The sequence below is a fragment of the Haliotis rufescens genome, unplaced genomic scaffold (genome assembly GCF_023055435.1).
Source record: "Haliotis rufescens isolate VD_foot unplaced genomic scaffold, xgHalRufe1.0.p SCAF_2, whole genome shotgun sequence".
NCBI classification, from domain to species: domain Eukaryota; kingdom Metazoa; phylum Mollusca; class Gastropoda; order Lepetellida; family Haliotidae; genus Haliotis; species Haliotis rufescens.
In genome coordinates this window covers 14663661-14677253 of record NW_025963890.1, presented here as the reverse complement: position 1 = coordinate 14677253, position 13593 = coordinate 14663661, and the positions used below count along the sequence as shown (strand labels likewise).

General features: G+C 43.1%; 2 protein-coding genes across 2 annotated transcripts; both read left to right on the top strand.

The window, feature by feature from the left end:
* The first annotated feature begins 344 nt into the window (after window positions 1–344).
* LOC124135660 (dynein light chain Tctex-type 5-like) lies at window positions 345–4817 on the top strand. Its single transcript, XM_046501103.2, has 2 exons — window positions 345–1279; window positions 3530–4817. Exons 1-2 carry the CDS (start codon window positions 935–937, stop codon window positions 3743–3745), a joined length of 561 nt encoding a protein of 186 aa, XP_046357059.1. The 5' UTR covers window positions 345–934; the 3' UTR covers window positions 3746–4817.
* Window positions 4818–11133: 6316 nt separating this feature from the next.
* LOC124135659 (dynein light chain Tctex-type protein 2B-like) lies at window positions 11134–12511 on the top strand. Its single transcript, XM_046501102.2, has one exon. It carries the CDS (start codon window positions 11455–11457, stop codon window positions 12070–12072), a length of 618 nt encoding a protein of 205 aa, XP_046357058.1. The 5' UTR covers window positions 11134–11454; the 3' UTR covers window positions 12073–12511.
* Window positions 12512–13593: the final 1082 nt, after the last annotated feature.

Here is a 13593-nt window from a genome sequence, read left to right as displayed (position 1 = left end):
GCTCAAATACCCCAATCAATTCTTCAAATCTCAACCATCTTATCACACGCAATCAGCGCACGCAAGAGCGGTATCGATAACTATTCAACAATATTTTCACAGCTTTTTGTCCATAGCATACACACCTTTTTACTACAATCAAAGTTTGAAACCGTACAGGTATCTGTAACCCCAATACCTTTATGCCACCAGTTTTGTAAATTGGGCCCCCATATCCAAGGGGGAGTAACTCTTTGTCTTCTCGCGACCAGACAGATCAGTCGGCAAACAATAGCCCTGTTACTAGGGCTCATAATGCATGGGTGCTTTGATATATCCGCTTACTGGGTTATGGAACCCAAAGCCTTCAGTCGAAATCCACCATAAACAGAGCAAAGCGTTAAAACCGATTTGCTGGTAGACAATAGCGAGTATATTTGAGAACAATAGGCAGATTTAGGTGTCGCCTGGTCGCCTGTTGGCCTAACTGCAATCATGATTATTGCATGTCCGAGGGGTCACTTGAGTTCAGAAAGTGTTGACGTACCTTCATTGGTGTGACGCTGCTTGTGGTCAGGAGATTTAGAGTTTGGAAGAAGGGACACCAATCGTGAAAATAGAGTTCTGTCTATTGGAATCATACTTGAAATGGAACTGCTGTGTTAGTTGTGGTCGTTCGGGATATTTGTACAGTGAAGGTGAAAAATGATTCTTTAACGCACTTCATACTCGGGGAACACTGTCAATGTCTTCCACGGAATAGTTCACACTGGTTTAAATTTTGATAGTATTTACAACAGAGATTTAATCAAGGATAACGAGCTGTCAACAGACCTCTTTTAGGACAGGTCTTGAAGCCACCATTGTGAAAACGCGCCGCGATCAGAAGAGACCCTAATACGTAAGTCATTAACTTTGTGTTGGAGGACAGGGAACGTGTGGAGACAGATTCAAAATGGCACGCAGACAGTCTATCATGCAGAATGACCTGATGGGGTTACCTAGTCCCCACCCAGGGGATGACAGGAGGAAGAGCTTGTTCCCCATCCTCCCTAACCACAGACGCAGCAGCGTGGCGGGGGGCGTCGCTGGATTCCTGGCGGCTAAGAGGTTCAAGAAGACTACGCTAAAGACAGAATGTTCCCCTAACCAGATCCAGGTCAACTATGAGCCGACCTACAGAATGGACCCCAAGGTCAAGTTCACCGTCGTCACTGTTCACAAAATGTTGAAGGAGATACTGGATGAGAGGTTGGATGGGTTCAAATACAACCCCAAGTTCTGCGTGACTATGACTCAGGTAGGGATGCTAGAATGATATATGATTGTGTACATGCCGCCATAAGTCAACCCTTTCGAAATTGATTAGAGAGAGACCTGTATTCAATTCTGGTGCATTATGTTATCCAGTTCATATGCTGAATCATATTATATGATCGTGCATGTTTTTCGTGGTTGGATTTTTTTCAATATGTGGTTTTTTTTTTATTGCCACATGAATACAGAGTTTTTACACCTTATTAGAAATTTACATTTCAATATTCACAGACCCGTGGTAGGGTAGGCCTTCGGCGACCCATGCTTGCCGTAAAAGGCGACTATGCTTGTCGTAAGAGGCGACTAACGGGATCGGGTGGTCAGGTTCGCTGACTTGGTTGAATTGCGTGGATCGATGCTCATGATGTCAATCAATGGATTGCCTGTTCCACACCCGATTATTTTACAGATCACATGGTAGTAACAATGCATTCACATAGGGTGCCAAGGTGCAGCATATATTCAATATTTATATTCTGTTTCACAACACACAGTATTTCTGCACTAGCGGGGTAATTTGTGGAAACCACTTACCCACAGTATATATTACTAATAGGCTTTTGTCTAGATGGTCGTGCATGTTATTTTACCGCTCCATTAGCGTACTTATTCGAATTGGAATATTGCTGAGTGCGGCGTTAAACAACAAACAAACAAACTTATTCGAATATTTTAAGACGACAAATTACATAATCAAAATTGCAGGCTAATCGGTGACAAATATGTCTCACGTTGTACCTCAATATTTGGCTGACAAATCTCGGCATGTCAGATTCATATCATCTTCCCGAGGCAAGGGAGTTAACTGACTTTAAAAGTCCAGTTTACACCCTTGCCGAACTAGGCTGGAATTCCTTGGCTCGATCGTAGCGCCACCGGTGACTATTACCAGTTATGTCCCTTCTGAGCCTCTCCCATGGACCAATCAGATACCACCTCTCGTGTCACTTGCATTTACTTCAAGCAAAATGGCGGCGCCAAGTCAGGGCGATCTGATCGATAATCAAGATCTATACACTATATATTGTGATAAAACGAATCTTACATCGCGAAATGCATCAAATCACGTGAGAACCTTGATTAAAAACAGGAAACGATTTGGAAAATATCTGTTGACAACGACTTAGCGGTGCACATGCTTTGCAAATCTAGCAACTGACCGAAATCTGCACGACAGTTTACGAACCGGATTTCGATTTCGTTGCGCGAATTTGATTGGACTATGCATAGACTCGTTAGTCCAGCCAAAATGTAACTCCATAATACCAGCCTAGTTCGGCAAGGGTGGAAATTGGACTTTTATAATAGTCAGTTAACTCTCTTGCCTCGGGAAGATGGATTCATATAGGAATGTGTGAGTGTGTGAATGTTTAAAGCGGTATTCAGCAATATTCCAGTCAGCAAATAATCAACTAGGACTGAGCCAGGAAAAACTGTTTATATTCACATGAGCAACGATCCACGACTCGGGCAACATTTACACAAAACCATTAAGGTTTCACAGTATAAGCACCCACTTCTCAATAGCTAGGTCTAATACTCAGGATGCGGACAGATAGAACGTCCTAAACAGGGACAACATAGGATTCGAACCCATGAACAACGTATCCTGTCACGGTGAGGTGAAATGGGGTATAGCGTCGCCTTCTCAATCGTTGGGTGTCATACTAAGGATGCTGACAGATCAAGAATCCTAATAAGGGACAATTTAGGATTCGTATCCTGTCACGGTGAGGTGAAATGGGTTTAATGTCGCGTTCAAGATTATTGCACTTATACACGTGTGTGTGTGTGTGGCTTCTTGTACTAGTCTCAACTAATGCCGAGTATAGTGCTAGCCTTCTGAGATACCATGCCACATGATACAGCCACATGAATACCCCTCAGACACAGAACACTGACTCCAAGCCGACAAGTCCTTGTTTTGGCCCCTTAATGCCGAGCATCAGGCAGGGTAACAACAAATACTATCTTTCAACGTCTTTTGGTAAGACGCGGCCGGGGATCGAACCCCCGACCGTCCACTCTCGTGGCACATGCTCTTGTACCTTGGAGGGTACAGCCCCGCACAACGAACTGCGCAAGACAATGGACCAACCTCTGCTTGAAAAAGGAGAAACCTTCTTATATGATATCTGCTTCTGTTCTTGGTACATTGTCTAATGTTCCACCACGGCTACCATCAGTGGGATCAACTACTAGTATCTATAACACATATACGTATCTTCTCCAGGTGCTGACTGACGAAATCAAGGACCGCATAAAACAGATGAGCTGGGACCGATACAAGCTTGTGGTGTTGGTCATCCTGGGGGAGAGGAAAGACCAGGATGTCATGGTCACAAGCAGGTGCGCCTGGGACCCCAAGGTTGACAGCTACGCCTCCTACACTTTCACCAACAAGACCCTGTTCTGTACAGCCTCCGCCTTCGGTATCTACACGGAATAGAGTACACATAAACTGCTGATGTCATCTGTTTGTGGGCAGTAGGAGAACTACGACATTCTTCTCTGCCATTATTCATCGCCGAGGATATCACGATACTATGTGTAATCGGGTTGAAGAAAAGAGAACAAATATGTTAATGTGCAAGTGTCTGAGGGAAACTGGACTCGTGTCTGAACATATCTTCGGTACTGTATGGACAGTAAGGACAGTGATATATTACCAGTTAATGGTGTATGCTCGACTTACATACACTGGAAGCAATGTACAGCGGCACAAGATACTATATATCCGGGTACATTTCAACATATTACGTATCTGGTTGCCTGGGTATGCCCATCCGTATTCTGTATACAATATGGCCATATAATAGAGGAATAGGTGCGCATGTATGTGATTTGCATTGGTTTGAGGTGGAGATAGGGGTGTTTTTCAGAACAATCTATTTCTCCCTAGTTGTACCCAACAAACTATTGATTAACTTGGCAAAAGGAATGGCTTTGGGTAATTTCCACAAAATAAACTATTCATGTTTTTTTTTACCTTTGCCGACAAAACTATTCATTGGGACATATTTCTGAACAAACTATTCATTTGAATAATCTACACCCCACCCTCTTGAAATCGGATACTCCCGAAAAGCATGTAGCCTGCATGGATATATCTATTATTTGTATTATGTATTATGTATATAGTATATAGTCTATAGTATGGTATATAAGTACTGCCAGCTCAGCAAATTTGCAGCCATTCGCAGCTGACAAGAGGAAAATCTGTATTATACTACTCAGAAGTACTAAGTTAACTGCTGTGAAATCTTTCATATTACTGTAGTTACTGCCAAGCCATAACAGATCAACTATCGTAATATGAAGACTCGGGTGGCCCTTAGTTTAGTTAGTAGTATCCTCATACATAACGCTATACGGATAACTCCATTACGTGTACATAGCATGCATTAATACAGACGAGGTATTAAGAGTATCTTTGAAATGTAAACATTAAAATAAGGTCAAATAACATGAATTCTAGCCACAACTAGATCGCGTGTGTTGATGACATGTTACATAAAACATTCAAAGTGTATGTCGTTGTTTACTTGTTGTCTCTATCGGAAGAGTGAGTGAGTGAGTGAGTGAGTTAGGTTTAACGCCGCTTTTAACAGTATTCCAGTTATATCACGGCGTGTCAGCTTAATGTGGGAGGAAAGCCCGAAGTGATGCAGGTCTCAGACGTTTACCACTTCGATGAAACCCACGAGCACGGGTATGGTGCTGACAAACCTAGAAACATAATCGGGGCGAACAGGGATTCGAACCCACAATCATAGGTTTCTGGCGTGCCCAAGGGACGCGACTCTGCACAGCGAATCGCGGCGCCTTAGACGACTGGGCCACCCGTGCCCCCCTCTCTATCGGAAGAAGGGTTAATGGGTAAAGTATTATAAAGACAAGCTGGAGACAACGTCCCGTGGTAGAATTCGAACCACGGACCTTCTCATCAAAGGTCGGACGCCTTGTATCCATGACCAAAGAGGTTACCCCTGTCAGCAAGCTGACATGGTAAGGGTTTCATCTGTGGGGTGACTCCACGCCCTGCTGCATACTCCCCGTCAAAAGAAGACATGACCCGAATTTCATCAAAATCAGATCTTAGTTCTCGCGACCGCTAAACAAAGATCTGAGATCACGTCACGTCAGAACGGCCTTTCATTCGACAAATCAGAGCGTCGATTACCAGATTGGGAGAGTGACAATCGGAATGTGTTTTTAATCCTGCAACTTTGAAACGGTTAACACTGGGTATTCTGAATGACAGTTTATTCAGGTTGCATGGTTGATTCCGTCAAAATCACATTCGTCACCATTCGCCTCTTTCCGTAACTTACAATAAGACTCGTCCCCCCTATCGATGAATGTTATGTGCGAAAATACCACAAACCAATCAGAATGCGCGTACGATTTCAGGTTCTTCGTCAAAGAATCCGTCAAAATATTTTTTGATTTAACATATGTCTTGCACTCAAAATATACCCAAGACACAGTTAAATATGTTCAATCATACTGTATAATTCCACATGTCCCGATGTGATTTAAATTGCATCTGAAATATATATAATATATGAGGAAATATATGTGAACCATTACGCAACGAGTTGACAATTGTTTTAGGTATGCCCGTTTGCACTAAGACGGAACCCGGTCGCAAAAATGGCCATGAGGGGCGCGAGTCGCTGTTCGGCTAGTCCCGGAATAACACGAGTTGGTCACGAATGTCAAAATCAGTGTCTATCTCTTGCTTCAGTTGGATTAATATTTGAAACGGAAGAGTGAGTGAGTTAAAATTTAACGTCGCATCGGCATTATTTCAGCCATATAGCGACTTGAAACGGAAGAGACTTTCCATGACCATAGTACTGCCCTACATTCTCGGTCATCTGTTAGACATTCCAGAATTTAATTTGTTAAGTTTTCAAATTTTGAAAAGAGTATTTTGTCAAAATATTTTACAAGCGTAGTCTGGAATGGAAGTCCCAGTTTGAAACTAGTGTCGTAAAGCTCAAGAATGCTGATTTCTGATTGGCCAATGTTCACTTTTTGTTAGTCATTTCATTGGTCTATCAAAGTTCGCGAAAGTCGTTCTGACCTGACCCGGAAAGGGATGTCCGCATATCTTTGTTCATCGGTAATGAATACTAAGATCTGGTTTAATTACATTGGCACGTCCCTGCCTGCTTAGTACGGTACTGAGCCTTATTTTCTTCAAATGTTATAGCGGCCATACCATTCCCGTGATGGTATTCGAACCACGGACCTCCCGAGGTAAGGGAGTTAACCGACTATAAAAGACCTTTATAGACCGTTAAGTGCCTTGGCTCGGGAAGATAACGGTCGGACGCCTTGCACACATGACCAATGAGGTTAACCCCGTCTACAAGGTGACCCTTTTCATGTGTTGAGTGGGGGCACGGGTGGCCCAGTCGTCTAAGGCGCCGTGATTAGCACTGCAGAGTTGCGTCCCTTGGGCACGCCAGAAACCTATGATTGTGGGTTCGAATCCCTGTTCGCCCCGATTATGTTTCTAGGTTTGTCAGCACCATACCCGTGCTCGTGGATTTCACCGAAGTGGTAAACGTCTGAGACCTGCATCACTTCGAGCTTTCCTCCCACATTAAGCTGACACGCCGTGATATAACTGGAATACTGTTAAAAGCGGCGTTAAACCCAACTCACTCACTCACTCATGTGTTGAGTGAAAATTAATTATCACGTTTCTCTAATCGAGTGAAGCTTTGGAATGGGAGATATTTTCACGAGTGGCCGTCACGAGATGAGAGAAAACGTAATATTTCACGAGAAATATTCTATTTATTGCATACTTTTTGTGTAGTCAACCGGAATTTAATTAATTTCATTACAAAAGTAAAACCTTGTAACGTAAATTCTCCCTACCTAACACCCAGTGACGTCTTAAACATTAGTTCCATGTTTGCAAAATCTTAAAAAATATAAAAACAAAAATAACCAAAAATAATTGAGGTCACTAAAACTCTTTATCACACATTTGGATATGATTGTTCCCGAAATCAACGTCAACAAAAACAAATCTAGAATAACAAACGACAAGAAACGACATAAATTACCATTTGTCATTATTTTACCTTGATAATGAGGAACTAACGCAAAAATGAAGTCAACAGTTTGTGTAGGGGCTAGCCGCTTTCGTTAAAGGGAGGCAATTTGCGGGGAGGTAACTCTTGTATGACAATAGTTCCGTCAAAGTGCTATGTTCACTACAGTGATATATCAACTGTTATATTCACTGCAATGAAAATATCACTTTTCTCAACTTCAGAAAACTGAAGTATAAAATAAAATTCTGTAAATCTCATAAATCATTTTTAGACAATATTACCTGAGACAGAAGGCAAAAACGTATGAAACGCCAAAATCACGACTTCAATCTTCGATTATCCAGAGTACCATATCTCCATTCCATTATGAAAACGACGATATAACAACAAGCTGGATATATTGTATATAGTTATGTAATGGGATAATAAATATGTTTTGGGCAGCCACATGCTCATGGCACAAAGTATATAAACTGACGACCGAAAGAAACTTTAACGTAGTTTTAAATCACACTAGTTTAAAAACCACAAAAGATAGATGCGTGAAGTAAATTGTATTGAAAGGGTCAAAATCCCAATGCAATCAACATATAAATTGACAGTCATATTGCATCTGATATTGGCATGACACTTGCCCCAATTGAGGTGGGGTGGCAAGCTTTCAATGTATCATCGGAGAAGACGTCCTTCTGTCAGCCACGTTGCTGTTAACGACGTACAGTCCGGGCCCATCTCAATCTATGACGACAATGTTGCGCTGTCAATAGCTGTCCACCGTAAGGTCTGTAAGCCCTAATTCCTTAAGCCCTGACCCGCCTGGCCACTGTCTGGCGACTAATCATATGCCTTAAGGCATTAGTCGTCGATGACGTCACTGTCAGGATTCGATTCCATAGATGCCAAGTACGCATGTACCGGGTTTCATTGGGCATAGTTACCCTGGGTCTACCTCTTCTTGACCAGTCAGGTTCCTGCCCGGTCTGTCTGTAACGTTGCATCAGGTTAGTTACAGCAACACGGGGGCAACCAAACGTTCTAACAACGTGGGCCTGGGTGGCTCCATATGGACCACACCCAGGCCCCCCTCGCGTTGTTCGGGTGTCAGTCTTGGCGCTTGTTTGTTTTTATCAGTGTGAGTGTCTCACATGCAATCGATTCATATATACACCCTTATCGGTTTCGGCTGCACAAGCGGCACTTGTTTTTCATATTTGTGTTTGTTTGTTTGTTGTTTAACGCCACACACAGCTATATTCCAGCTATATGACGGCGGGCTGTAAAAAATAGAGTCTGCACCAGACAATCCAGTGATTGATATCATGAGTATTGATCCAAGCAATTGGGATACAATGACATGCATCAACCAAGTCAGCGAGCTGTCAGCACCCGATCCCGTTAGTCGTTATTTGAAACTTTCTGCCTTGAGCACTGTTGTGTTTGGACAATGTGTTTTGCATTGATTTAGTTTGAACTTGTGTTCGTAAATTTTTGCAATTTCATATTTAAAGTGGTAAAGTTTCTTTTGACCGTCAGTTTGTTATTGCGTGATTTAAAGTATGTGATTTTACAGGCGCATCACTACTGTCTGCCTGGGACAGCGCAAGGTACCTCCTAATCCCTGTTGACGGGAAATGGTTATGTTGTAGGCCGCAATAAGCATATTGGCAGCTTTATAAAAACCTCAAAGAGTCAGTGGATCGTAGCATGGTACTACGGCACGCCATCGGTTAGATCCCACAATGAAACCACAAATTGGCCATATAGTCCTTCCAAATAGGTTCTTATCTCCCCTTTCGTGTATTATCTCCCTTTATTAAGGCCACTTCCGGACAACCCAGTGGGTTACAAGATGAGCATCGATCTACACAATTGGTTACCATGACCTGCAATGAATAAAGTCACCTAGCCTGACCACCCGATCAGTTTAGTCGCGTCTATATACGATAAGCACAGGTTGCTTGGGACCTATACTCTTAGTCTTACCCAGAACCCAAAGGGTCAAACATTCTTTTATTGTTATGTTTCGGTTGCATATATACTGAACCGCAAAAGAAACGTCACCACAAGTAACATTGCATGAAAAGTTGTCATTTAAATATCTGAGTAATTTTGTCACAATTTCTGAAAGTTAACATTTAATTTACCTTATTGGGAAAAATGAAATTTGATGATAAAAAGTAAAGCAGATGACAATAAAACCCATCGCCCAAACAGATCACGGCACCGGCATGGTAACCCGATGCATGTGAGTTGAAATGCACATGCGTTCCCCCATTTCTTGCCCTATAAAGATCCACCAAGATCGGATAACATTCATTCGTTAATGAATTGCTACCACATGCAAAGATTGACAAGAAATCAGCGGCACCAAGCCCTTGGACGATTGCAAGCAGGATTGCATTTCAAGTCTACGTAAGGACCATATACAGGCTCCAGCAACGGTACCAGACCACCAACACTACTTCCATGTAGTGGAAGACCAAGGGTCACTACCCGACGTAAGGATCGTCAGATTGTGCGACAGAATCTTCAAGATCGCTTTGTTACTGCTGCGGAAACTGCTCGACAGACCATGGGGACACACCAGCGACACATTAGTGCGGACACCGTGCGTCGACGATTGACGAGCAGACTTCTCCACTGTCACAGGCCACACCGAGGACCCATTCTGACACCACCTCATCGCCAACACAGCAAGCAGTGTGGGCAACACAGCACCAGCATTGGCGCCACCAGCAGTAGAGAAGAGTCTTCCTCTCAGACGAGAGCCGTTACTGTATCTCATCAGCAAATGGCAGAGAGATAGAGAGTTTGGCGACGCCGTGGGGAACGTTATTCGGATGCTTGTGTTGTTGAGAGAGGTGGGGTGGTCCCAGCATCACGGTGTGGGGTGGAATGGTTGTACACAGAGGGTCGGCCCTGTGGTCTTCCAGAACATCGGTCCAGGGAGAGGCAATGGTGTTACAGCAGGTCGGTCCATTGATCAACTCTTGAGACCACACGACATACCTCATTTGGCACGTCGCCGCAACCTCGAGTTTCAGCATGATAACGCCCGTGCCCACGCTGCAAGAGCAACAAGAGACTTCTTCCATCAGAATGGCATCAGAACCATGCAGTGGCCTGCCCTCAGTCCCGATTTAAATCCCATTAACCACCTGTGCGACAAGATTCAAAGCTGAATGACATCCGACCAAGGCCGACAACTGCAGCTGAACTGCGTCAGACGTTCCTCAGAATGTGGGCTCAAGTGCCTATGGCCTTCATCAACCGCCTCATCCATTCCACGTATCGACGTTGTACGGCAGTCATCAATGCACATGGCAGACACACATGACTTGTAATGCCATTTTCTCAGAGACTAGTGTTGTGTTTCACTTTAAGAACATTTGACACTTTAATTTCAACCTTGATGATCAGTTTTGCCAAGTTTCATCTTTTTAATATGTCTCAAAGTATGTTCACAGTGTTTGGACAAATAAGGTTTCTCATATATCTATTCATGGTGACGTTTCTTTTGTGGTTCAGTATATTTCCATAGATATATTAACACGTACCTCAAAACAACGTTCAGATGACATTCACGTCAAACTTTATGGTCCACTGACCATGTTAACATCTTAATCCGTAATCTCAAAAGGATTTATGGACGATTAATTATTCCATAAGGGATTAGCCTGTCCCAAGATATTTATTCCATTGTTGCACTGATTGATTTGGTTGCTTTTAGGTAAGTAGAAAGCCAGATGTATACAAGGGCTTAAGTGTGTGTTAATCCAGCGCTAACACCTTGGTACAGGGATATTTGTCTATGTTTGAACATTTCAGGTAGAATACCCTAAGAGAACTGTCGTGTACGTCTGGAGCTAAAAGTACAGAATATATGAAAGAAGCTGATAATACATAACGCAGGAAGCGTCTTTGAGGAAGAAGACTCTTCAAGTGCCTTGTTTTGCCTCCTTTGGACCAGCTTTTATGTGGAATTTGATAGTAAAAGGCGTTCGTGAATTGAAATCAGACTTGTGAAGATTCAGTAAGTGACGTTTACTTCAAATATCTATCTAACCTACTTGCAAAGATGAAAGGCAAGGAGCAGAAGAAACCAGATCACGTACCTCCCAAGGTGCCAACCATTCATTTGGATTCACTGGCAGGTAAGGATGACCAACACCCAAGCGACAAATCCCGGTTAACGGTTCTAAGCCAGCAAAGTCATCGTGCAAGCAACGTTGAGTCAGCTGTGGGGTTCCTTTCCAAACGTATGTCTAGACGGTTTGGGCGGAGGATGAGCGAGAGGAAAGACAGTGCCCACGGGATGCCGCATCCGGCTCAACCAGTACCGAAGATGGAACCAACCTACCAGCTAGAACCTAAAGGAACGTTCAGCTCGTGCGCAGTCGAGAAACTCGTGAAGGGCGTGCTGCACGAGCAACTTGATACGATAAAGTACGATGCACGTTCGTGCGGTAACCTGACACGGACCCTTGTGGATGACATCAAAGAACGTGTCAAGTCGCTGAAATATGAAAGATACAAGATCATCTGTACCGTCACCTTGGGAGAAAACAAAGGTCAAGGGGTCATGACAACAAGCAGATGTGCATGGGAACCCAAGTTTGACTCTTATGCCTCGTATACTTTGACAAATAAGAATATTTTTTGTACTGCTTGTGTTTTTGGAGTCTATGTAGACTGAAAAGTCAAATGCAATTCAATGTGTGTTTTGAATGAACTTCAGCCTGACCTCGATCATGATCTTCAGTCCGTCAACGCCAAACACGTGCTCGCCAAGGTCAACAAAGGTTGAACGTCTACGACCCGCGTCCTTTCTTTCAGTGATATAAATGAATATTGTCAAAGGGGCTGACTTGATGTCTTCATAAATATGGACAAAAAAAGTCATATATTTGTTTTCGTCCTAAATTAAACGTTTTGTTTAAAATGTACTGAATTATTCTTTGTTAAGTATATTACCCATGGTTACATATTGTTACTCTTCGTTCGCTACTTCTGTTTTGATTCAATGTGATAAATGTTGTTTGTCCTTGGAATTCAACATGGATGTATTCGGCTTCATGCATTACGTGTCGATCAATTTCCAACAAAGGCTTATATGAGCATAAAATATAAAAGTTTTGAACGCATTTCGTTTATCATTTCTAAAATAATTTTCCAGTTTGCGTTTCAGATCTGTTTGCCAAGGATTCGCTTGATCTTCAGAAACCTATGCTTGTCATAAGAGGCGACTATGCTGGTCGTAAGAGGCGAGTAACGGGATCGGGTGGTTCGGCTCGCTGACTTGGTTGATGCATTCCATCGTATCCCCTTTGCGTAGGTCGATGCTCATGATGTCAATCGTCGGAGTGTCCGGTCCACACTCGATTATTTACTGACTGTCGTCATAGAGTCGGAATATTGCTGAGTGCGCCGTTAACAACAAACAGGCATAATCAGACCAATGTAGCTTCACCAGTAACCCAGACATGAACATACTCACAACACCTTCAACCAACCTAACACACAACATGCCACAAATTAACCACACCCATACGAAAACACAGAGAGCCCTCCCACCAAAACACACAAAGAAACAACCCACCCGCCATAACACACGAACAGTTACAACCCAACCAACCAGCCTAACACACACAGAATACCCCACACATTAACCACACACACACACACACACACACACACACACACACACACACACACACACACACACACACAGAATATCCTACACAGACAGAATAATCCACACATTAACTACACACAGAGAAAATATCCCCCCCCCCCCACACACACACACACAGAGAGAATATCCCACACATTAACCACACACACACACACACACACACACACACACAGAGAATATCCTACACAGACAGAATAATCCACACATTAACTACACACAGAGAAAATATCCCCCCCCACACACACAGAGAGAATATCCTACACAGACAGAATAATCCACACATTAACTACACACAGAGAAAATATCCCCCCCACACACACACACAGAGAGAATATCCCACACATTAACCACACACACACACACACACACACACACACACACACACACACACACACACACACACACACACACACACACACACACACACAGAGAATATCCTACACAGACAGAATAATCCACACATTAACTACACACAGAGAAAATATCCCCCCCACACACACACAGAGAGAATATCCCACACAT